At 34.5% G+C, this 24,950-nt stretch overlaps 1 protein-coding gene across 8 annotated transcripts in view; it reads right to left on the bottom strand.

The window, feature by feature from the left end:
* The window catches only part of pan (transcription factor pangolin), a 192,467-nt gene that overhangs the window by 135,183 nt on the left and 32,334 nt on the right, over positions 1-24,950 (bottom strand). For all 8 annotated transcript variants that reach the window (XM_073089949.1, XM_073089953.1, XM_073089948.1 and 5 more), the window contains exon 2: positions 22,810-23,240. In XM_073089949.1, the coding sequence (XP_072946050.1) occupies positions 22,810-23,043 (234 nt within the window). In that variant the 5' untranslated portion in view covers positions 23,044-23,240. The remainder of the gene's footprint in view (positions 1-22,809; positions 23,241-24,950) is intronic.

Here is a 24,950-nt window from a genome sequence, read left to right on the forward strand (position 1 = left end):
TTTTGTTAAAACATTAGGCAAATATTGGTTAAAACATTTATATTAAGTATTTTGTTACTTATTATTTATTTGTTGAAACAGATCTCTTGCACATTCTACATTCCAAGAAGCCAGTTCCTAACAAAGATTTAAAACTATCTGCATTTTACAAAATTTGCATACAATGTGCAAAATTAATGGTTGGCTTATATGTTCCCAGGAACAGTTGTTCCCAGAAGTTTGCGCCAATTGAATTGAAATTGTCATTGATTTCCACTTTCCATAAATTTCGAAAAATATGTACCTGAGCAGAATTTATTTAAACCAAGGCAGAATAATTACTACTTGATTAGAATAATACATTTAGGAATTGTACCAGTCGTTAAAAAACAACATGTATCTACATTTGTTTACCTAACCTACCCACCTAACCTAACCAATGGCTTAAAGATACCAAAACAAAACATTATAAGGAAAAGAGATTTAGTTTCGACTAATAAAATAAAATATTTTAATTCGTAACAAAACACCGGCTGTAATGTCATAAAATCCAGTTGGAACAATTAAAAATCGAACCCGCGTTCCATTTACGAATTAACCCAGGCGATTGGCCGAACAGTGATTCTCGGGGTTGTAATGGGTAATATTATATGGAATGAGCTTTTTACAACTAACCGATTGAAGGGCAGAACAGGTTCTGATCCTTTGCCCATTTCATTTTATTGCGCTTAGCTCGTTTTTATTTCGTGTATTATTATATTACCACACGTTTGAGCGTACGATTTTTTGTTATTTTTAAAGGATTTAACATTTTTCTTGCTCGTAAATGAAAAATACCGGCTGTAAAGCTTGCGCGGAACAAAACCATAGTGTTACCGTTTTTCTTTTTAACCACGTTATTCGTTCCCGCGAAGTTATAGAAACAATAAGTCATAAAGGAATTTCTACTTCGAAACGGTCGTAATGAGTTTCCGAATACCCGCAGTAAATACCTAATGGACTTGACCGGGTCGAGTTATAGAAAAAAATGACTATTATTTAAAAGCTATGGAAGTCCGCTTTAAAATTAAAAAGACAAATTATTGGACGTCTTCGTGGAAGTCTGCCTTTGTTATCTCACAAGTGTTTTTCGAGAGTTCTGTTTGTGTGCCACCTCTTTCTGGCACGCCACCATGTGTAATGGCGTCCCTTTTTATCTTGTTAGTGGCAAGGGCGTTCTAACAGGGCGTAACTGACGCTTCTGTCGTTACGTAATTCTGACACTTTGTGCTTTCATAACAAGGTCTGTTGTTGGGTATACAATTTTGGGTGCGGGATATCGTTGCGTTCTTTAAGGGCGTAACAGTTACGTTTGGCATGGCGTGATATCGATTTATGGCGTAAGGAATAAGCGTTCATTTCGCTTAATTGGCGCCAGTTCGATACCTCGTTCGTTTTGACACGCTTCGGTTTTTTTCTCATTTTTTACGGTTTCGGAATTCAATCGAATTTGGTTTGAATTATTGAATATGTAAGGCCGTTAATTGCTTGGATGTTTTGGATTTGAAGAGCATTAACATAATGACCATCAGTGTTTGTCAGAGCAGGTGTGGTGTGTATCGGTATATTCTCGGTTTTTATGATAAAATCTCGTTATGTTACAGAAAGGAACCCAGATCACGAGTTTATGGGATTACGCGGGGGAGTCCGAATTAAAATTTGATATTAACGAGGATCAAGAATTTTGGGGACACATTTTCATCGAAATATAATTTTACGGTCATTATTATAATGCGTGGTCGTCTAAATATCGGATCCTTATTTAAGATATTGGGAATCGACTAATAAACTTTTTTAACAATAAATATTGTTTTAATTGTCCGCCTGTAAATATAAATTCACTAATTATATATATATTTGTATTCTTACACCATACGGAAAATAAACTTTTAATATCAGTTTATCTGTATTAGCAAATGTTTCGATATCTATATCTATGGATATAGAAAACTTTCTACGGAATCACACATGCTTTTTACCACTAAAACATCGAGTTTTATCCTCAAATCAGGCCTGAAATGAATGTTGAACGATACTGTTATACGTATAATAAACAAACATTCTCGTCAGTTTTGTTTAGAAGATTTATCACATAAATTTCCGTATTCATAAAAGCTATTACAATCACTTATAATCACTCAGCACCTTACAAATCTGAGATATACAATGAATGGTACAGCAGTATTGGAAAATTAGGGTGAATGCACACTGGCTTATGTTAACTGAAAATATTTTATTAACAAAAGTACATCAATATGTAGATAATAAATGATTTTCGTAGAAGAATTAAGAAAAAGAAAAATATAATATTTAAAATCTTCGATCTGAAAGACATCTTCAATTTCAATTTTACCAAACACTTTTGCGCATAGCACTGTTTACTTAAACTACCTCAAACAATGTATTAAAAAACCCGAACACCATTACTTTTTGTTAATAAAAAGACTAAGTACACGCATAATAAATGAAAATAAATCCGAAAATCTCGTCAGTGTGAACAAGTCCCTAATTGTTCAGAACATAGACGAATTACTCCGATTAATCTTAGTTGCTTTCATCAAGAATGTTGGAGATACAAATGGACATCTCATGACCCCTCGCTTTTGGACATAACGAGTATCAAAATAGTTTTATAGTCAAGTATTTCCATTGAATGCGTCCGCCGTGTTAATTTGAGAAAAGTATACAAATGAGTGTTTATAGCTCTGTGGAAGTGTATGGTCATTTATCATTTTAGCTCAGTTCTGCCTAGAGACACCGTAGTAAAGTCTATTTTTTGTGACAAAGCTTGCAGACGATTTGAAGGTATCACGCGGGGACATGTATTATCAACTTAAATAGGATTAGAATCCTGCCTGACGTTGGCCACAGCTGCGTTACTAACCCTGAGGATGAAGCTGGAACGCCTCGATTAGTGTCCTTCCATTATTGCGTTTTTCAACCCTGAACCTAGCAGGGGGCTTATCACCATCTTTAAAAAACATCATAGTTCAGGCAAGTTTTATTTCCTCCTTAAAACAGTAAAATATTCCGTCATACACAGTTGAACAAACTTAAAGCCTTATTAATTTTTCGCTTATGCATTTTATTAAACCAACTGAAATTGTCATATTTTGCTTAAAAAGTAAAATTTCCTGCAAAAAGAGTGAAAGTATATTAAAATAATATTGTATAATGAGATGGTAGTAACCCCCCAGGTAACTCTACTGTTATAAAGCAGAACTAGGCAGTGGTGCCACCGAAGTCTGCAGTCGAACCAATGACGGTTCCACAAACTACGAATCCTACCCAAGTTAGTCGAAACAAATACTTATACATTTCTACTCCCGAAGACTAATTGTAAATAGATTTCGACGAGTTTACATTCCTATTACAAGTTAAATCAGTTCGGAATTCAAATAACGGCAGTAACGTCCAACTTTTAAATACCACTTATATTTATCTGTTAACCTACGAATAAATATTAATCTTGTCTGTTGAAAACAACAGTAGGCTATTCAGATATTAATGAGGTCATACGCATTTTATCAATTTGTCCAGCGATTATTTTATAAATGTGACTCTTTTATTTGGCCGAATGTTTGAGTTCCACTCCATACTTTATTATCTTAACTGTCCATAATTCAATTTGTGATATTGGGATCATTTTATTTTATTTTATTTGTAAAATAATTTTTGTTCTGAAAAATACGGATATTTTTTGTTATGATAAGTATTTTCCATGAATAAGTTTGGATGATGTCAATATAATAATGAATATTTTTGGAAACAATTTTTTGTTTTATATATTTACATGGAACACGAACAAAATTGGATTTTTACGAACTTTTATTTACCTTGCCTTATTATTACGAATATGTACGTACAGGCTCAAATTTTGCAATCGAATGTTAACCAGTCCCAACCGACAGAGCTAAAATTTTGCATACACGTTTGATTTGTAAAACAATGCAGCTTAGTGACATTGTTCTAAATTTAATATCCCAATTATTTTCCATACACCCCATGATATTGATATTATGTTAGGTACTATTATACATTGATGTTCAAAGCGAACATCTTCAAAATTGTCTCTGCAATAACGCACTGTTAAAATACACCAACTTGTATTATAAAAAGTATTTTTAAAAGCGTGAAAACAGGGTTACGCTGCATGTTTGGTTCATTAACGCCCGAAATCGATTTAGGTAATCTCCAAAAACCAAAGTGAAGCCAAACAAACATAACAACGAACGATGTTTGTGTTTTAAAATTCGCTTAAATCTAAGGCGAGAAGTAACGCTTCGTAAGGATAAGTGGCCAGTTTACGCTGACCTGCGGGTGTTACGCAATACTGGGTTTGTTGGTACGAGAGATGGGTCATGTTCACTGGACGCAGTTATTCCCCCGGAATGATATTCGAGAAACAAACAAAAGAGAGAGATAACATTTGTTCGAGAACATGAGTCAACGAATCTCAGGGTTGCCGTCACTCATAATTTCCTGGCAATATCCCGTTGTAAGGAGTTTGAATTGATATTAAAGCTGTAAGTTTATTACACTGTACAGCGACAACAAAAAAGTGTAGATCATGATAGGAATGCGTCGACGTAATTTGTGGCGGTGTCTATGTCAATGTACAATCTATGGACAAAAATAACTACAAGATTTTTCACATACTGTATAGACTGTGCTAAATAAATTGTGATCAAGATTTAAGTATCTGCAGTATAATCGACAACATGTTTGCAGAATGAAGATGTTTTATTGAAATATTGATACTTCATATCCTTCTCTCTCTCTTAGTCTCTTGACTGTCTAATATTTTTAACACTTTCCACGACTACATAAATATGGATAATGTCCTCAAATTATAAGTTAGGTATATTCAATAAAGAACGTATATTGAAATTATCGAAACTACCTGCCTTAAGAATTAAAAAAAAGAATCTTAAAAATAATATATTTCATATATTAAAAAAGGTTCTTTTATTCTTTCTTTTTTTCACACGGCAACCCTACAGTGCGGTCGACGCGTCCGACGTGTGGTTACGAATGATCGTGATCCCCGATTCATTTTAAACATGTTCGGAATCGACGTCGAACTTCCATTCTGGAACGCATTCCAAATTTGAATGGACTTTTGGTATAGATGTACAAATCCTGGAGTTTGAATACGGAACGTTCCAAATTTGAATGCCGAGCATAAGTCGTTTGATTTATTGACAATTGTCTTATTCTTACTTATTCTGACTTATAATCTTGAAAGGCTTATATAGTAGAAGTAGATTTTGAAATATAATTCTTGAAATACTTTAGTATGACTGGTAACGTATACATTTTTGGCGTAATGTATAATTTAAGTCACTTTTGCATAATGAAGGGAATGTACTATTTAAAAGAATAAGAAAATCCTAACATTTTTTGTTTGATGTAAGCCGTCATAGCCGTATACATCTTACACAACTTATAATATTACACATCATAATAGAGATAATCAAATAGACTCCTAAAATACAAAACATACATTTCTACAGAATTCTACAAAACGGTTTTTCTCATTATTTGGACACCGTCTGTTATCGGCCAGGAATACTGAGTAGAATACTGGGATTTAATAAGGGAATAAGGTGAATAAGGGATTCAATCTAAAAAGTGGGCTACAGCGCTTTTGTGCACAGTTATTCATCTATTGCAGTCATCAACACACACTGTTCAAATTACAGGAAAATCGTTTTAGGGAAGATCTACATATGTCCAAAGACTAATAAGTGGATTGCGATATCGTCGGACTATCCCAGCAAAGAAATGTGCATTCATGACAAATTTAGAGCAAAAATATTGGGAGTCTATTTTTTCCTTCGTCTACAGCACATACAGAGATTTAACTTTCGGGAACACAAAAGCAAGAAACCAAACAACAAAGATGGAAATGTTAACAATGATAAGGCTGGCATTTAGAGTAACAACCGCCACTAGCACGGAAGCTAATATTTGAAGCGTAGGGCCTGATAAGGGATATTTAGATAACTTAAGTTGTGACACTCGGTCAGCTGCGGAACTTTCAGATTAAGTACTTTGACCCAAGTATGTTACGTTACAAAAAATTGCTTACTAATGTTTTTATCACTGATAAGATTTGTTATGAGTGTTATAAATCTGAAAGCTCGAAAGAGTAAAAAGCTTGTAAAATATTTTTTCATACGGAATCGTGGTGCAAAACACTCGTGGTAAAAGCAATCGAAAACAAATGTTTTACACTTACTAGATTACAAGGTAGGACTCCGGTATTATATAATTTATCAATATAATAAAAAAAAATGTTCAGTCCTTTTATTATTAATATATTTTTTCCTACGTCTATTTTTTTATTATTACTGTCTTTTGTACTTAATTTTTTTTACCTTTTTGTTTTCTTGTTTAATTTAACCACATCTTTTATGCATAGAACATATTTATAATCTACAACGCATTATTAACTAAGACTTTTCTACCATGCCTACCCATTTCTGTCGAACTCTTAACTCGTAATCTTAAGTCAAAATTACATAAAAAGCGCTACTCCCAAGTGACTCAAAAAACGCGGCGCTGCGTATGGGCGCTGCAATTAAACGTCCCGAAATAACCGTACGTAATTGACGAGCCGGCCGATTTATGCGTAAACTGACACCGGGTAATGCCCCCGCTGTAGATAACTGCACCCTAGGGCATCAAAGGTAGGACATCCTCAAAACTATACGTCAACACTGTCCTATTTATGCTATAGTTAACCGCATTATCTAAGGGGACCTCACACATCTTTGTGAACTTTTTTTTTAATCAGGCGTGTACTGTTTTGAAGGTGGTGAACCATTTGTGGTTCGACTCCAGCGGCACCACCGCCACACCTATTTCTGCCTCTTAACAGCAGTGTTAAACGCTGCTGTGTTCTGGTTTAAAGGGAGAAGGGAGACATACTTTTTTGAGTCCAGCTTAGTCCTTAGGGTTAGCGGCGCATCCGTGGCCGACCTCACACAGGAATATTTAATCCTATCTGGGGTTGATTACAGATGTCCACGGGCGGCAGTATCTACTTACCATCAGTTGGACTGTATGCTCGTCTGCTACTCCTATATTTAAAAAAAATAACTACTAAAGGTATCGTGGACATCCTCAGAATTCACATTCGTCAAACCACTGTCTGCTGCACTGCTGGGCACGGGTCTCTTGGAGTAGGAGTTTAGGCTATAGTTAGCCGCACTAGCCAAGTTGACCTCACATATCTTTGACAACTTTTTTTTATTCAGGCGTGTATGTATCCTCACTAAGTTTCTGTTCGAGTCCAAACGTATAATGACCGACTTCAGAATCAAATCACTTGTATTAGGGGTCGCTTACAAATTTCTATACCGTACCGGCAGTCACCATTTACTATGAGATACGCTACTTACATGCTCTATACTGCTTTAAATTAAAAGACTTGTATTTTAAGTAACTGTCATGGATTCTGCTTGAAATACGACGAATTTTGTTGCGACGTGTCGTTGTCGTATCGATAGCAATTAACGGGTTATAGCATGTAGTGTTGCAATTAAATTACATAGTTAATTGATTGACCTGCGGATACGCGTAAACCGACACCGAGTGATACTCTTGATATATATAGATAACCCCCAGATATAGGTAACTTGGACAAATTAATTGAAGTTGGTAGAATCCTATTAATGGTGTGGTTCGACTTTGAAAGCACCACCGTGCCGGTACACCTATTTCTGTTTAATAACAGGAGTGTTAAGCGCTGTTGAGTTCTAGTTCGAAGGTTTTAAGGGAGAAATATTTATAAAGGGTTGCAACTTAGCTCTCAGAGGTAGCGCTGGTGTGGCTAACCTTAGATAGGACTTCAAACTTATCCAACGATAAGGCAGACGGGCTACCTGGTAGAAAGCAGTCACCGTCGCCTATGGACATTTGCAACACCAGAGGAGTTGCCAATGCATCACCGGTTTCGGTGAACTCTTATCTGGGGTTAATTACAGATGTCTATGGGGAGCCGTGACCACTTGCCATCAAGTGTACATACATGCTCACCAATTAGTCATACAGCATTTATTTAAATTTTGATGGTAAATAACTGTATTTTTCTCTTTTTCTGTATTGCACGTTTGTTCCCCATTACAAAGTATAAATTGCAATGTGTATCTATTTGAAATTACAACTCCACGTCAATTAAAATGGTTTATTTATTCTGTGCACGGAAACCGATTTTTATTACAAGAACTTTTATTTGCATATAAAAGTAGAAAAGCAGAATCGAGTCATTAAACGCGTAATCGATAGTAAACTCGATTTGAAGTTTATTTATCCGACGTAATGTTTTCGAGTTAATCCGAGGACTTTAAATCGATTTTATGTCTAAATCATGTGGTGTAAGATTTGTTGTTTTTCACTGGTTTTACTTTCGTGTTTTTTCGATAAAAGTTTTAACTAACTCTACAAGGTAAGGGCTAAGTTGACACGTCTTTAATATACAGAACGAGGAAGGGAGGTCGATCGATGTCGACGATCGTCGCCGATTGTCGCCACACATCGTCAGCGACAGTCACAGTCGCACAGTCGTGAATTGTCGCTAGTGTGTTACCTCCCTAAGATAAATCTTTGAAAAACAAATGACAATCAACCTTACACTCCTACACATATACATTTTAATTTATATTATACATACAACTATTCATATATTCATATATAAGTAATATGAATATATATATAAGTAATATGAATAGTTGTATGTATATGTCGTTGTATATACATAACGTATAACCAAAATAGTTAAAACATAAACACGCGACTACCGTTGTCTGTCTCCCCCTTAGTTTACAAAATCTCCCATGGTCTCTATTTTTAAAGATCTTCGTGGAATCCTGTTCATTTGATAGTATAAACCTCTTTTAGGGGACAATAAAATCGTTTTACATGTTTCTCTACAGCGTTGTACCGATTTACGATGTACCTACGCTAAAAATGTACTGGGCAGGGTTGCCACTCATGGAAGGACATTTAAGACTATTTTTACAAGAATTACAAATATAAAATAACAAGATTTTTTATTTTCATTTTATTGTCATTCATACTAAAAGGACAAATTTACATAATAAAAATATTTTATTTTGTAATTTTTACATGAAGAACAATTAATGATCATTCCAAGATATTTTTTACGTTTTATTTTACCTACAGGAAAAATAAACTCCACGAGAGCATATTATGTATTTTAAAAGAAAATAATAAAAATTTAAATACTATTATAATACTATTATAATTGAAAGAATACTACCCACGTTTTTTTTATGTTATGTACAAAATAAAAAAATAAAAAGATTCTTATGGGGATGTTACATATGTATTAAGATATGTTTTTTTAAATGACTTCTGTTCCAATAAGTAGACATATCTTTGAACACACATCCTCCTAAACTATACACTAGCACCCATATACCGCGAAATAGCAGTTTAATTGAAAATTTCCATTCGGTTATTTTTTAGTGAAACGTAAACCAGCTTTGATGGTTCAAACGTGACATCGGTTACATGTGTTACTAACAGTAACGTTAACTGCCGATAAAAGAACCTAGACTGGAAATAAAACGATTTTATTACGCTTTGTTATATTTTTAGCTGATCAATCGAAAACTGAATTTACCTCACGAAAACAATGAGGTAATTACCTAAATACCCAATAATACGTTACAGGAGTATTCAAAGATAATAAATATAATTTCGAAAATAAAATCTATTACATAACATAATCCTTCATGGTTAAACCCGGAGGCACCATTTCTCACTTATTTCTACCTTATAACGCTTAAAGCACTGTTAAGTGCTGCTGTATTCTGGTTTGAAGGGAGTTGTAAGGGTCATCTGAGACATGCTATTCTTCAGAACCAAGGGATACCAAGGACCAATGAAACTGAATGTGGCCGACTGGACTGTACATCTATCTGGGATTGATTACAGACAAATGTCCATGGGCGGCAGTGGCCACATTGCTGGCTTTACTTAGTTGCTTTACTTCTACATATATTGCCTATTAAAAGTCATTATACATAAAAAAACCTTACACGTGTAAATAAACACACGAACCTCAATTTTAAACTAAGTTACACAAATAAGTTGAACCAATGTAAGCAGGGGTTAAAGTAATAAATCTAACAATGTTGTCTAACAGCAAACAGTGAAGTAGCAGCTACATCTAGCGACATTCCTTATCAGTAATAACATGACCGATTACCTACGAAAGTAACCCTACCACCAACTGCCACGTACTATTGATACGTCATAGATAGCAATTTGGATTTGGTTGTTTATACAAACCAGTCATTGTTATAAAAACATGAAAAACGCGACTGCTCAAAATTATAAGCCCATTTTTTTTATAATATCGGAGTAGCAGACGAGCATGCAGTCCACCTGATGGTAAGTGGCTACTGCCGCCCATGGACATCTGTAATCAATCCCAGATAGGATTAGATATTCCTACCTGAGGTCGGCCACAGATGCGCCGCTACCCCTGAGGACTAAGCTGGAACGCCTCGGAAAAGTCCCTTACCACACCCTTCAAACCAGAACACAGCAGCGCCTAACACTGCTGTTATTAGGTAGAAATAGGTTTGGCGGTGGTGCCGCCGGAGTCGAACCACAAAGGGTTCTACCACCTTCAAATATGCCCATATGACTCCTACAATTTAGATGAATCTAATAATACCCAAATTATGTTTAAATTCGTCAAGACATGTAGGCTGGAGGCATCCCCAATAATTAGCTATAGGTAGGTACTTATGTATGCATGGATATACTATAACTAGGAAAACATTACCTTCCGCAGTTAAGTGAACAAAGAGTCCGATTGTTGTTCAAATTAACGACTATTTACATATTATGGCACCGTTTGTTAACAGACATTAAACGTGTCAGACACGGGGCGTGACAGACATTTTTTTCTAAACATATTTTGCCAGGCACGTGTCTACGCGGCTGTGCTACGGTAGATATAGATATTAAACACATTATAAGAGATTGATTTTTGTCTGATTCGGCACGCGTCTAAGACGCTCTATGCCTGTAGATGGAAATGAAGGGTTCATTTTGGGGTAACATTATACAGATGTTTCCGTATACTATGATATTTCACTCTGTGGCATATTTTATAGATAACTATTGATATGTTATCATACAAAGCTTATTGGCTGGGCCATTATTGATTCGGTGATAACGACCGACTTTCTACAGTACAGATTTTTATGGGATATTTTTTCACTCAATCCCGATTTATGGTTTAAGTAATGATATTAACGGTAAAAGTGATAAACCTGAGTAAATAAATGTCGTACAAGAAGCTATTTAGTTCATATCAGAGACATCGTTTTAATTCACGCGCATAATCTTTTCAAGTATAAAGTTCAATAAAAATCTGCTTTATCATTTCTACGATAGATCATCCAAATAAAAATTAAATACCTATTTGATGGTAAGATACAAAACCTGCTCTATTAATTTCTGTGACAGACCATCCAAATAAGAATTAAATTCCTGTTTGGTATAAAGTCCAAATAAAAATTTAACGTTAGTAAGTTTAGGTTAGGTTAAGTTGGATGATTTATAGTTTCTTCCAAGAATATAGCATGTACTGCATGCAGTATTACTGAGGAACACATTAATTTTATTTATTTCATTAATATGGAAGATTTTAGTGGATCTAACAGAAAGCTGAAAGGATACAGATAGCTTAACTATGATATGAATATAGGATAAACAAATCAAAATAGTTGAAGCACCTATATTCTCCAACGGATTTGAACCCGTCCAAATGTTTAAACATAATATGTGGAATTGATGTGTGTTGTGTATATATTATAGAACTAATTTGTTAGAACACCTCATTCAACTAGCTAAGTAGCTTAAACTAATGACGTGGGGTAATAGCTAAGCTGTCTGCCAAACGAGTCCAGGTTGGTTCCCAGCCCGACAAACGTGTAAATAATCAATTTAGATATATAGTTTTTGTTAGTGTTCTTGTCTTTGTATGCGTATTCGATACACCTACGACTTAGGGCATAGGTAGGAGACTTTGAAAGCACCGTTAACTACACCCTTCGAAAAAATAGCAACTATACACTACGTACAGTAGTTTAGGAACTACAAAAATCAAGTCAAGATGTTCAAGATCTTTATAAGACAGTTTCTTCTTGTAGTAGAAGAAATAGTCCTGACGTCAAATCCCACGAGTTCGACCACCTTAAAATTAAATTTATGAAACTTAAAACAATTCGAAGTGTACTCATATCTGATATCTTTCTTTATCTCTCCCGACACGTAGATTGAGTGTAATTACCTACCTTGAATTAATCTTATCGGTACTGAGAAGTTCCTGAAGCGACACACTTGGAGTTTGAACAAATACATGTTTTACAACCGTTACATAAATTATGCGTATATTTAAAATGAGATAAACGCGTGGATTCCAACGTGATTCAGTTTAAAAGTTACCTATATAAATTTGTGTTATGTCAGAAATCATATTCATTTTGAAAATTGTTCGAAAGTTTTTTAACAACAGGATTCATACACTGCTTATCATCTAGTTATAAGAAAACGTGTTTTTTTCGATATTTGAACCTTTTTTCGTTCGACTATCGAGGCATCACCGTTACACATGTATAGGTGACGATGTGTAGTATTAAAGTAACAACAAACTGAAAAGCAACTATAGTATGGTTTCACAGGTTTAGTAGGGAACTTCATGCTATTTTACTTTTACTAACATAATTTTTCATTTACATCTAAAGAGAGGAGGTCGACCAAGTGCAAAGTTCTAACAACTTACATAACTAAGCCGCACAATACAACATATTAGCTAAAGGCAGAACCATTTCCATACGTTAACGGAAACACAGGTTCATAACGACAACAAACGGCTGCACAGAAACATACTAAACTTGCATAGCTAATGCGATCGGCGAAGGTAAACTTACAACCACACGGATTGAGATTTGCTAGATGTGCCTTACCTTCATCTCCTTAATGTACGGAACATGACTAGATTATCATTTGATATTAAAACTCAATCTATTTAAATTGTAGATATTGTTATTGTATGTATTGTAATCGTAGATGATAGTAGAAATTTTTGCATGCAGAAAATGTCAAATGTCAATCTTTGGTTCAAAACATTGCATAGATTGATTATTAATAAAGGGTATTTATAAGAGAGCTCTATAAGCTATATAAGAGCTCAATGCACACGAATTTAAATATACGCGACATGCTTTGTAAATTAGATCAAATCATTACAATATAAGTCGTAAGAAAAACGTGCCGAATAAAGCATTATGTGGTAAATAATTAAAAAGTACGCCATAAATTTATAATTTGTCAGGATTGGGAAGTTGAAAAACGTTTATTTCAAAATGAATATTTAAATTATACTATTCACATTTAATTTAGTATTAAATTATATTTATAATGCATTAATTTAGATTAGTAAAAAATATTACTTTACAATGAAGCTCAGGGGGGTTACTACCATCTCTTAAAACAATATTGTTTTAATCATACTTTTACTTTCTTTGCAGGAAATTTAACTTTTTAAGCAATATATGACAATTTCAGTTGGTTTTATACAATGTATAGGCGAAAAATTAATAATGGGTTAAGTTTTTTCAACTGTGTATGACGGAATATTTTACTGTTTTAATGAGGATATAAAACTTTCCTGAACTATGATGGTTTTTAGACGGTGGTAGGCCCCCAGGTCACATCCAGCTAACATAACTCTCGATTCAAAAGTTATGCAGGCCAATGCAACTGCCTACACTGTACTATCCGTAGATCGTAATTAGGAAGTACTAGCATACGGTTCACCCACGCCCTCTGGATATGGCACGTGAAATTAATACCAGCTAATAGCACTGCACATTGAATTGTAAATGAAATCTTAAATTATTCAATCAAAATATGATATATTCTTGCCTTAGATTAGTAGAATATATAGATTGATCACTCTTAACATGAAAGCGTAACCAGTTTTGAAAATTGAAATTGTTGCGTAAATAAAGTGTTACCACGTCACCTCTAAAATGTCCCTAAAATGTTTGAAATATTTATTTATTACGCAAATTACGTAGTATTAGTTTTATTTATAGGTAAATTTTCTTTTAAAATGCTTTTATTTGTGAAGAATTCAAACTATAAATGATATAATTATTTATCTAATATATATCCTTTTGTGGCTTGATTCAATTTCAAGGCGGTGAAGTATCTTTCAATTTTACTTATCAAATATTCTTGCATATTCATATCACAATTGCTTTTGAGATGTCGCATTCTAAATCAAACTTTAGTTTCTATCACATAAAGGGGTAAAGTCGTGTATTAAAACAACTGTAGTACTATTCAAATTCCACAAGTGCATTGCAGGCCGCAATAAATTAAAGATGGCTATCTTTTAAGAGACAAATTATGTGCATTAGAAGTAGTATTCCGTAGGCATTTGACGTTGATGTTTTCCGTGGGAGCGGTTGCTATCAGTGATAGTAATTATGGGATAAGGACATAACATGATGACCTTTATTTGCGAATTGTTAGCGTGGGTGTATGGCCTTTGTAAAGGACGCAACGTAGGACTTTTTACGATTCTACTGCGGCGTCACCACCGCCACACCTACATGAACATTATATGTAAAGCTTTTTGTTTAAAGGAAATGGTAAAAAGCAACGTTCCACGACCCATTCCAGCTTAGTCTTCGGGAGTAGTTAGGTCTTCTCGAGTCGGGGAGAAAAATGTCTATGCCTATCACTTGAGAGTGCAATGAGTTGCGTATTAATGGAAGCAGTAGTATATCGATATCATGTTCTGTAATATGCTCAGTCAATGTACTTTTTACAGATTAATAGAATTACGGGAGAATATACAGAACATTCGAAATTTTAAAAAATCCTTTTGTTGAAAGATGTTCAAAATTGGGATAACCACGCGCTTAAATGTTATAGCACTCCGTATGTGCCAAAAGTGTATTTGTTCTTTTTACTCTGTGGCAAAATAAATTTACCAAGTCATCTTTCAAGACTTTTCCTTAAATCTACTCAGAGCTTTTTCCACGAAATTTTTACACTAACAGTGTGTCAACTGCCGTTTTACAAAAGACGTAGCACGCTAAAATTCGGCACAATTTGTCACTAACTGTCAAAATTTTAAAAATTCATGTGCACAAAGAATACACACCCTAAAGTGGAAACACTGCTAACTAGCCTAGGGGTGCCTAAGACTGGTTGAGAGTCGTCACTAATGTGACCAAAAATCCCGTATTCCACAGGGCATATCGTGTTTCAAGGGCAATTTGGAAAGTCCCCATAAGATTGACTCTGTCCTGTATTTTAATAATTCTATATTTATTATCGTAAAGTTGATCTTAATACAGTTGACAAGTCCCTATGTAGGCAATATTCGTCCACTTGGCCCAGCTGCACACGAGCGAACACATTTATCAATAAAATCTAAGTCAAAAATATTTAGTCATAGTAGATTCTTTACAGAACTCATCTTGAACGTCAATATATCTATCGCCACTCCGCAAGGTGGAAATACTCAAACAAATAAAAAAAAAACTCCAAAAAGCTTTTTTGAGTGTCAGTTGTCCAGGAAAAAAGAAGGTTAGAAAAAACTTAGTCTTTACGGGCAACAAAAATGTGGTAATCCTAGTCGTCACAGTTAGACAAGAGGGCTTGTGAGAGAAAATCTTAGGTGTAGAAGGTAGGATAGCGCTAATTCTGGCACGTGTGATGTCTCGGGTCGGACGCATTGTGCTAATTCAGGGATGCCGTTTGTTTGTGAGAAATATGCCTTTTTTAAGCGCAGAAAATTGCAAAAAGAATTTAGTTTTAATAAACTTATTTTTTCCATAAAAATGCGGAAAAAGCGAAGGGTTTAAACATTATCTTTATGGTAGGCACAATGGAACATTGGCTGATAGACGACCCACAACGAGTGAATTTAGAATGATGATATTTTTCAGAAGTTTCTTTATATACGTACATCAACATAAAGCAGGTATTTTAGAAAATTTGTGGTTAATTTATTTTAGTCGATAAAATAAAATTAAATCTCCAAAAGTTTCTTTTCCACATCACTCTTCACACACTTCACTCACTTACATTTTTTTCTCCTAATAAAATAATTGAAGGGTACAACATATAGCTTGCATATAGCAGAAAATTGACAGTCATACAATCCAATCATCAAGACTTCACACACCTTAAACACTTTCGCAAAGGGATCAATTACATAAACAACAACCACAAGCATTTAATTAGCATACCGTATACCGAAGCAAAGCCACAGGAAACGCTTAGTGTCACCATTCTTAGATGGCGTTGGAAGCGGGAAGTCTTTGTGCAATAAATACTAATTAACCAAATGTACGCACAAGGCTGAATTAATACGGATTTGTTGCGACTGCTTCATTGTGTACTAGATTTTAAAGTATAATTGTAATAATTGTATATGGTGCAGTTGTATAAACGTGATGAAGTGAGTAAAATCCCCTTAAAAAATATATTAAAAATCTATTTATGTCTTTGAAAATCTTATGCATAGGGCCATTTATATGCCCATCTTTGATGCCGGAAAATACAAAAAAAAATGATTTCGATTTTCTATTAAAACCTAAGTAGAGATACGATATTATAATCGGTATATCATTTTTGTCCGTATATTGTAAAAAAATATGACGAATAGATAACCTCTCTTTGGAAAGTCGGTTCAAAATTATCATATATCCTATAGGTACGAATATGACTCATTAGAAATCAAACCCAGAACTTGCTGATATCATAATCAACTTCTAAGCCATCCGGGTTATCAAATACCGAACTCCAGTTACGGTATTTCTTTCTCTTTTCGTCAATTAATTATTGTCCCACTGCTGGGCACGGGTCTACTCTCAGAGTGTGGTTTAGGACATAGCTCTTTGATTTTTTGTTCTTTTAAAGAACTCTTAAACGGTTGGGTTTTCGAAAGTTTCTATATAAATAAGGTTTTCATATAAATAAAATTCTTTATATAAATAAAATATTAATTTATGAATAACACAGCAATCTAATTATCCCCATAGCAAGCAAGCTCAACAGTAACTAATGTATCTTTCAGTGCCGCTGTCGTAATGTCAGTTCCAGCACAAAACGTTTAAAATAGTAGAAACGGATGGTTTTGACAAGTGAAACAAATAGAGAAAGGTTTTACATAAAAGTACAGAACCACTTGAACATTACCAAACGGTAGTTTAAACATTATATAAAACATAATGTAATTATGTTGTAAATAAAATTTATTCGAACATATTGTTGTGTTAAATAAGGTAAGTAATACCTATATGGGCGTAAACACTAACTGGGGTAGAAAAAAATGAGCATTGCTGTACTTAGGAGTTTCTTGTTTTGTAAGTGAAAATCGTAAATATCGACGGTCCCTATGTATAAAGCGACATGTCAAAAACGCAGGTTTACAGGAGAGCGTAATTAATGTTCAAACCACTCTAGAAATAATTCTCTATACAATTTTAAGAATATTTTTTTTATAATGTTGTTATAGCTTTCGAAACTTTGTACTAGTATTTTTAAATATTGATTTTTTATATTTACCAGAAAAACTGACAGATGACTGTTTCTACGTGAAAAGGCAAATAGAAGTATGCCAGACAAGTCTGAGATACAACTTTATACGTAGGAAACATGAAAACGGTATTGATATCTTACTCAGATTTTACATTGATATCTTACTTCTGTAGCTTAGAAAAACAATAACATTTTTTTTGTGTTCTTACTTATTATTTATAGCGGAAAATATGCTTTTTAGACGTGATGTTAAGTTAGACATGACCGCGTTCATGCCGAGTGGCGCGCTTTTTAAGACATCGTACAAAGCGATAAGTAGGAGATATCCGCATTTACGATACCTATTTCCTGTAAATGTCATACTTGTTCTCTTATACGAATGGTATATCTAGTAAAATACATCATATTTCAAGAAAAATCTTATATAGGCATACGCGTATGGACAATCCAAAGCCGTATATGCAATAAAAAAAATGCAATTTTTGACATGTCGCTTTATACGTAGGGACCGTCGATATAGTCTAAGATATAATTAATGGCTCTATAAACTTCGAACGGAAGGTTTAGGTTAGGTTAGGTTAGTTATGAAACAAATATTGATTTATACAACTTAGATTGACTTTATGTAGTATCTATTCTATTTAAATTCAAGTTCTTTTAATTAACATCCAATAGACTATGCTACATCTTCCTTTTAAACATCCCAAGTCCAGCAGTGGGCCATTAATGTAACCCAGACTATCCGTAACTCGTTACGATCTACAAGATGTGTCTAACGAAGGAAGCGGATGAAACTGACAAGGGACTTCTGTTCGCTAAATATAGACTCCGTTTCCAGCGACGAACGGTTTTGTATAAAATAAGTGTATGTCTATACGCGTTTTGTATGAAATTTTGACTTAAGACAGGATAACGTTATTCCAACGTGAATAAGACAAAGCTTCTACTGTGTTTATTTTATAGTATTACGCATATGATTACAATAGTACATGCACTAACAAGGCCACAAGTAAAATTATGATGATTTGGTACTTTATCAACATGCTGTAATATTCACGAATTTCACGATGTAGAGACCCATGTTTGATTCCCCGGCTGGTAACTCGATCATTATTTTAGATACAATTCGTTGTTTAGTAATCGTGTGTACATACGAGTATGTTCATAAATTTTAAAAGATTCAAAAATATATATTTCATTTGATAAATGAGCTATTACAAATAATACTAATTGCTGTTATTAGTGATAGTAGTAGTAGAAAAAGCTGTTTAATACATTGTAATCACTGTCATACACAGACACCCTAATACATATATTACACCCATTCATACATTACAATACATTAATACATTACCATACATACTCTATGATCCCATACACTTTAAGCCTAAGTTAGAGCCAAAGAGAAATTTACATGAAATCAGTGAACCATTAAGATGTAAGTTTAAAAACAGCACGACACGAACGGAAGTATCCGATGTTCTAACAAGAGATCGCTGTTAGCTAAATATAGAACCAAGCGAGCATGGCCGGTAGATGGAATTACTGTCCTGGTATGAGTTTAAGCAAAAAGTTGAAAAGCACTTGTTACACCGTCAAAAGTCATACGAGTAGCGATAAGCGAAGAATTGTTTTTATTTCCAGTACAAATAAAATATACTGCCGTCAGGGCATGTGCTATCAACTTCTAGATACGATGGCAAGCGTACCAGAATTCCAGAGGACTAAGTTGGAATGTGTCTTTGCCTTGCCATACTTTTAGAAAAAAATAGAAGGTTTCCTATAAACCTTATGTAACAACCTTATGTATCAACTTCTAGATATGATTGCAAGCGTACCAGAATTCCAGAGGACTAAGTTGGAATGTGTCTTTGCCTTGCCACACTTTTAGAAAAAAAATAGAAGGTTCCCTATAAACCTTATGTAACATGTTTTTGCTTCAACAACTTTTTTATGGCTTCTTATGTTCCAGTCTTAATTCTATTTTTAAACAACAACAGAGTACAGACATTTAAAAAGCCTGAGGCGCATGCGTACGACTTCTTCCACGATACTTTCAGGGACCCCTTTAATTATTTTATCAAGATATTTATCGCTAATCGTTCTAGTGTAACAATCGCTTATAGTGGAACAACTGTAAGAAGAGTATGCAAAAAGTATGAAGAAACGTATTGGCTGATTGAACCGCAATGGCTTCTATGCCAAGTGTCCCGGATTGTATTGACGAAACAAATGTTTGCGCGAGTCTTGTGCTAGCGTTGGGATTACGTTGAAGGTGCGTTTATATGGAAGCCGAGTTTAACACATTTTCCATAAATGTCAATTGCACTTATCAGTAGGTAGTATAGATAGCAGAAGTCATTTAAACTGTACCTGTTAAAATTGAGTTACGTAAAAGCTTCACCGTGTGATTCTGGGGTCAAAACACTCCATATAAAATTTACTTCTTTAGTGTTGTCTAATTAATTCAGCCATTTCTAAGATTATTGTATACAATTGTTAAAATATGACCCAACAGGGGAAGATATTAGCATCTCACCTTTTCTATTATTGCAATTTTGATCTTTTAGACTTTAGACTACTGACATATATTACAGTTAAATAGAAATCTTTACACAATAATATACATAACTCTATCATAGAATAAAGTGCCAAGCTCAAAAAAAAAAGAAAAAATAATAAACAAAGGCTGTGTTCTGCATGCTTTTATTGATGTAAGTTGCCTCAGCGGAAATGACAGGCATAGCCTTTTTACATAGAGAAAGGCATCTAGATGTTCCGCTTAAGTAGGTACCTATTTACCCTGCCATTAGCATACCCGTGATTAAAGTTGAATAAACCGTGTAGAGTAGGTACTTTGGATTCTAATCGATATGTTCTTGATACATTCCGACTGACTTCACTTAGAAATAGCTGGATTTACATAGCACAGGATAAACGCTTATTTTGGGGGTATATAGCAATTTGAAGGTAGGTGAATGCTGTGTGGTTTGACTCAGGAGGAATTACCGCCACACCTATATCTGCCTAATTATAGCGGTATTGAGCGCTGCTGTGTTCCGAAAGGTATGGTAAGGGAGACATATTTATCCGAGGCATTATAACTTAGTCCTTAGGGGTAGCAACGAATCTGTGGCCAACCTCAGGCAAAACTTTAAATCATATTAATATTTCATATTCAATTTATATAAGATAGGTCAATGCACTTTAAATATCAATCAGAACTTTTCTCAGGTATGTTGGTTGTCTCACAATGGGTTAGTTGCTTAGGATCACCAAAAATCGTATCTATTATAATAAAGCTAATATTTTGTATTAAACTTTAAGATCAGTAATCCATACACAAACAACAACATGAGCATACTTTGTATAAAATATTACAAAAACATTCAAAAAATCAAGAAGGCGTAAAACGTTCCACGCGATTCAAATCCAATTCACGAGCCGTCGAAAATAAATTATAATCGAAAAGAAATCGAAACTCAAAGAAAATTGTACGTACAAAGAGCATTGTAATAGCATCACGTAGTAATCGATGCTATTATGACATACAGAGCAGAATTGCACCTAAGTATAATCCAATATTTATACGTTCCGTGACTGTAATACGTTTGGATTCCTCTACGAATTATTCGGTCTCCCATCTCTTTCGCTCTCACAAGATCCCCGTACAAAGGAGAGGGTTAGAATGACACAACAGTTTCATTCTGTAGGTGTCCATGTTTGCACTGCGTCGCTTCGGGTCGACAGGTAAATTCGTGGACAAAGCAGTGGGAGTCCTTGTTTATTAAAGACGTACCTGAACGCAGGTAGTATTCCATTGTGAACGCGCCCCTACTAGAGAATAATAGAGTTTTCGGAAATAATACAATGAGTACGTAATTTATGTTGGTGGAATACAATATTTTACATAAATTTTCGGAAATAGACTTTTGTGATTTTTTCTTTTCTTTCGTTTGCGGCGCCGTTTTTTTTTTGTTTTGGGCGATGTTAGTCTCGGTACTGTGGTCGATTTGTTTGTTTTACGGGTAATTTGCGATTTCAAACCGCTACCTTAGATGTTATCTAGATACTATGTGTGGTTCGTGAGTTAATTGAGTGGTGTTCTCATTATATAACACTGGCGATGTTAATCTACGCATAGAATTGGTCGTAACGAGGTCAAGAGCCGTACGCTTATGAATATTAAAATCGTGAACGTTTTAAAAAAGCGATGCAGTCATAAATATCTCTTATCAAAAACCCACGAGGTAAAATGGTCATCAAACGGTATAAAACGTACATTAACGTGACTAATTGACACATTCCAAGTTTCGGGTGAAAAAGTTTGAATTTTTGTATAAAATGGGCGGGTGGCGGATATAAAGAGCTGTCAAATAGTATAAAGGTTTGAATTTGTAACGTGTAAACCTGCAAATAACAAACACAGTACCATTTGGAGTCAAAAATGCCGCTGGATAGAATAACACACCTATATCCAGATACTAAAGTTTAAATTGGATGATACTTCTCTCTACAACCGTGGTACAAGTTTGCAAACAGAGGATGTACTGACGCCGAATCAATATGATTTCATTGAATGGTTAAGCCGTACTTTCAATAGAACTACCTGAGTTTGACACCTGCTAACATCCCAAACCGAAACACGCAATTTTGAACCTTTCTTTAACATGAAAATGGTTAAATTTGTACTTAATTTTTTTAATTTTGACTGACAGGAAACGCAAGCGCCGCGTGAAATTTATTGTAGTCTATTTTTGTTGTAATTCTGTGTAAAGACTTTGGTCTTTACGCTAAACAAATTTATTTGAACCGCCCTTTGTACAATTTATTTTTGGTATGTAACATGACCACCTACGTTTAATTGATGAATCAATGAGACGTAGATTGTGTTGTAAACTTTCTAGAAGATTCTTTTCGAATCATTATTGTCTTAATGACAAACATGTACTCAAACTATATGGTACACAAATAAATTTATTGGTATATACTGGATTGCCTTTCTGTGTGTGCATTAGAATTTAACTACTTTAATAGTGACGATATTTTAAAAACTATTTTCAGTTCACGATAATCCTAATAATAACGTGCGAAGTTTGGACCTTCGAGCCGGATCGTTGAATTACAGAAATATAATAACTCAAAATAACCATGCAAAAAAAGTGCACTAACCTCGCTCTCAGTCCAGATGATGAGACTGGACTTCTCCTCCAACAAGTTCTCCGAACTCCGTTTCTCGTCTTCTCCGTCCCCTTCGTCCTTGAACACCTTCACCTCATCCGTGGAGCCCAGGTCGTCGCCGCCCGAGCTCGCCGCTGAACTCGAGTGCGCATGCGGCATTTTCAAGACCCTAGCCCAAGGCCCATTATCGCATCCCCCAACAACTGAACACTCACTATCTGTCATCCATGACCCATTCAAGACGCCATCTTGCTTTTTAATAACACGCGAATTTTGGTCCTTCGGGTCGGGTCAACATCTGAGTCAGAATTCCACTTAAGCTAATTTAGGCGAGTTTAAAACTAAATGAGATCACAGATAACTTTTGTCAGGTCGAACTTATGCTAAGGCTGAGGTGTTCCGTTTGATTTCTTGATTTGTATCTGAAAAGAGAAGAAACATTATCGTTAATATTAATTGATATTATATTTCAAGATATTAGATAACCTTTGAATAAAACATTTGTATTGCTTTTATATAGAGGTTTTAACTAGACAAACACGTTATACTTTCAAGGAGTCATGTCAATAAATTTTTTGGGGGAATTCGACAGATAAAAACAAAGCATTTATAGCTCAAAAAAGATGTATAAGAATAATATATTGCCTAAAGAAAAGAACATCGTGTAAAAAATATTTTAAGATGGCTAAAATTTTGACCCTACCATGTATTTATATTTTAGAAACAGTTAATTTTGTTAAAAATAACATTGATGAATTTAAATTTAAATCGCGAGCAAGGCATAACGATAAAATAATTATTCCTAGTGGTAAAACTGCCTTATTCAAACAAAGTGTATTTTGTATGGCTCCACTTCTGTACAATAAACTACCAAAGAGCATACGGGCCATATCAAAATTTGAGCTATTTAAAACCCAAGTGCAAGATTTTTTAATTAACAAGTGTTATTACTCAATTAAAGAATTTCTGGACGATGAGGTCTGATTGCAGTGCCCCACTGAGATTGGTCTGGTTTATTTTGACACTTATTGACTTGTTTTGTAATTTATTATGTCTTTATTAATTCTGTATAATTTTAATTAGCCTGTCTTTTAAATCTATTCTCTTCTTCATATATTAATTTTAGAATAAGACAAATTATATTGTACGCCGTATGGCAGGACATAGCGAATAAAGTAACATTTTGTCACCTGTATATTACGTGTCCACAATAAATATGCTTTGACTTTGACTTTGACTTTGACTTTAAATTAAAGTATCTACCAGGTAAAATAACCAGATCTCCTAGAAGCAAACATGCAATGCATATTACCTACTCGTATAAAAAATATCTCGAGTTACTTGAGACGCAGATAAGCTGAAGCACTTTAGTAAAAATCGTAATTCGCTTCACATTAAGTGCAGTGCCGACTACATATCAGGTCAAGTGGCTTGTCAAGTATCCGTCAGGTCTCCTGGCGTAGCGCCAAGTGAGCTAAGAAAACCCTGGTAGGAGCGTACACATCGGTTCGTACGATTTAAATAAATACACGACGTTTTACGCTGGTTTGTCTTACGGGGACGTTTACGTTGGTTCGTTTTACGGGAGAACGGTTTATGCTGTTTCGTTTTACGTTTCCATATTCGAATCTGCAAAAACGCAGCTGACATATTAATGTTCGAGACTGTAATTGTATATTACATACACATTTTTTAAATTAAAATAAAAGAAATAATTGAATAAAATATTTTTATCCCGTTATTTTAGATTTTAAAGATATAATACAAATAAAAATAAATGTTTTGGTACTTTATCAGACATTTTAGAATATTTCTAGATTTTTTTCGCGATTTTTTTCAGAAGCAATCGAAATGAGACACTCGTCACGTTGGTACGCACCTAACGAGGTTCGTTTTACGTTTCATTTCGCGTAAAAGCAGCCATATGGAGTCGATTTTGTAACTGGTTTTCGAAAGCTTAACGATCTGAGCAATATATCAGGCTGAAGAATGCAAACTTCTCGACGCATCCGCTGACATAGATTGTGATTCGATGCCACTTGCCAGCTCAAATTTACTGATACGGCTAAACATATCGCGGTTAACAAAAGAATTGCAACATAAACAAAGACATACATACCTAATCTAATATA

This window comes from Epargyreus clarus, unplaced genomic scaffold (genome assembly GCF_041222505.1).
Source record: "Epargyreus clarus isolate Ecla_fem2 unplaced genomic scaffold, WU_Ecla_fem_2.2 ptg000031l, whole genome shotgun sequence".
NCBI lineage: Eukaryota > Metazoa > Arthropoda > Insecta > Lepidoptera > Hesperiidae > Epargyreus > Epargyreus clarus.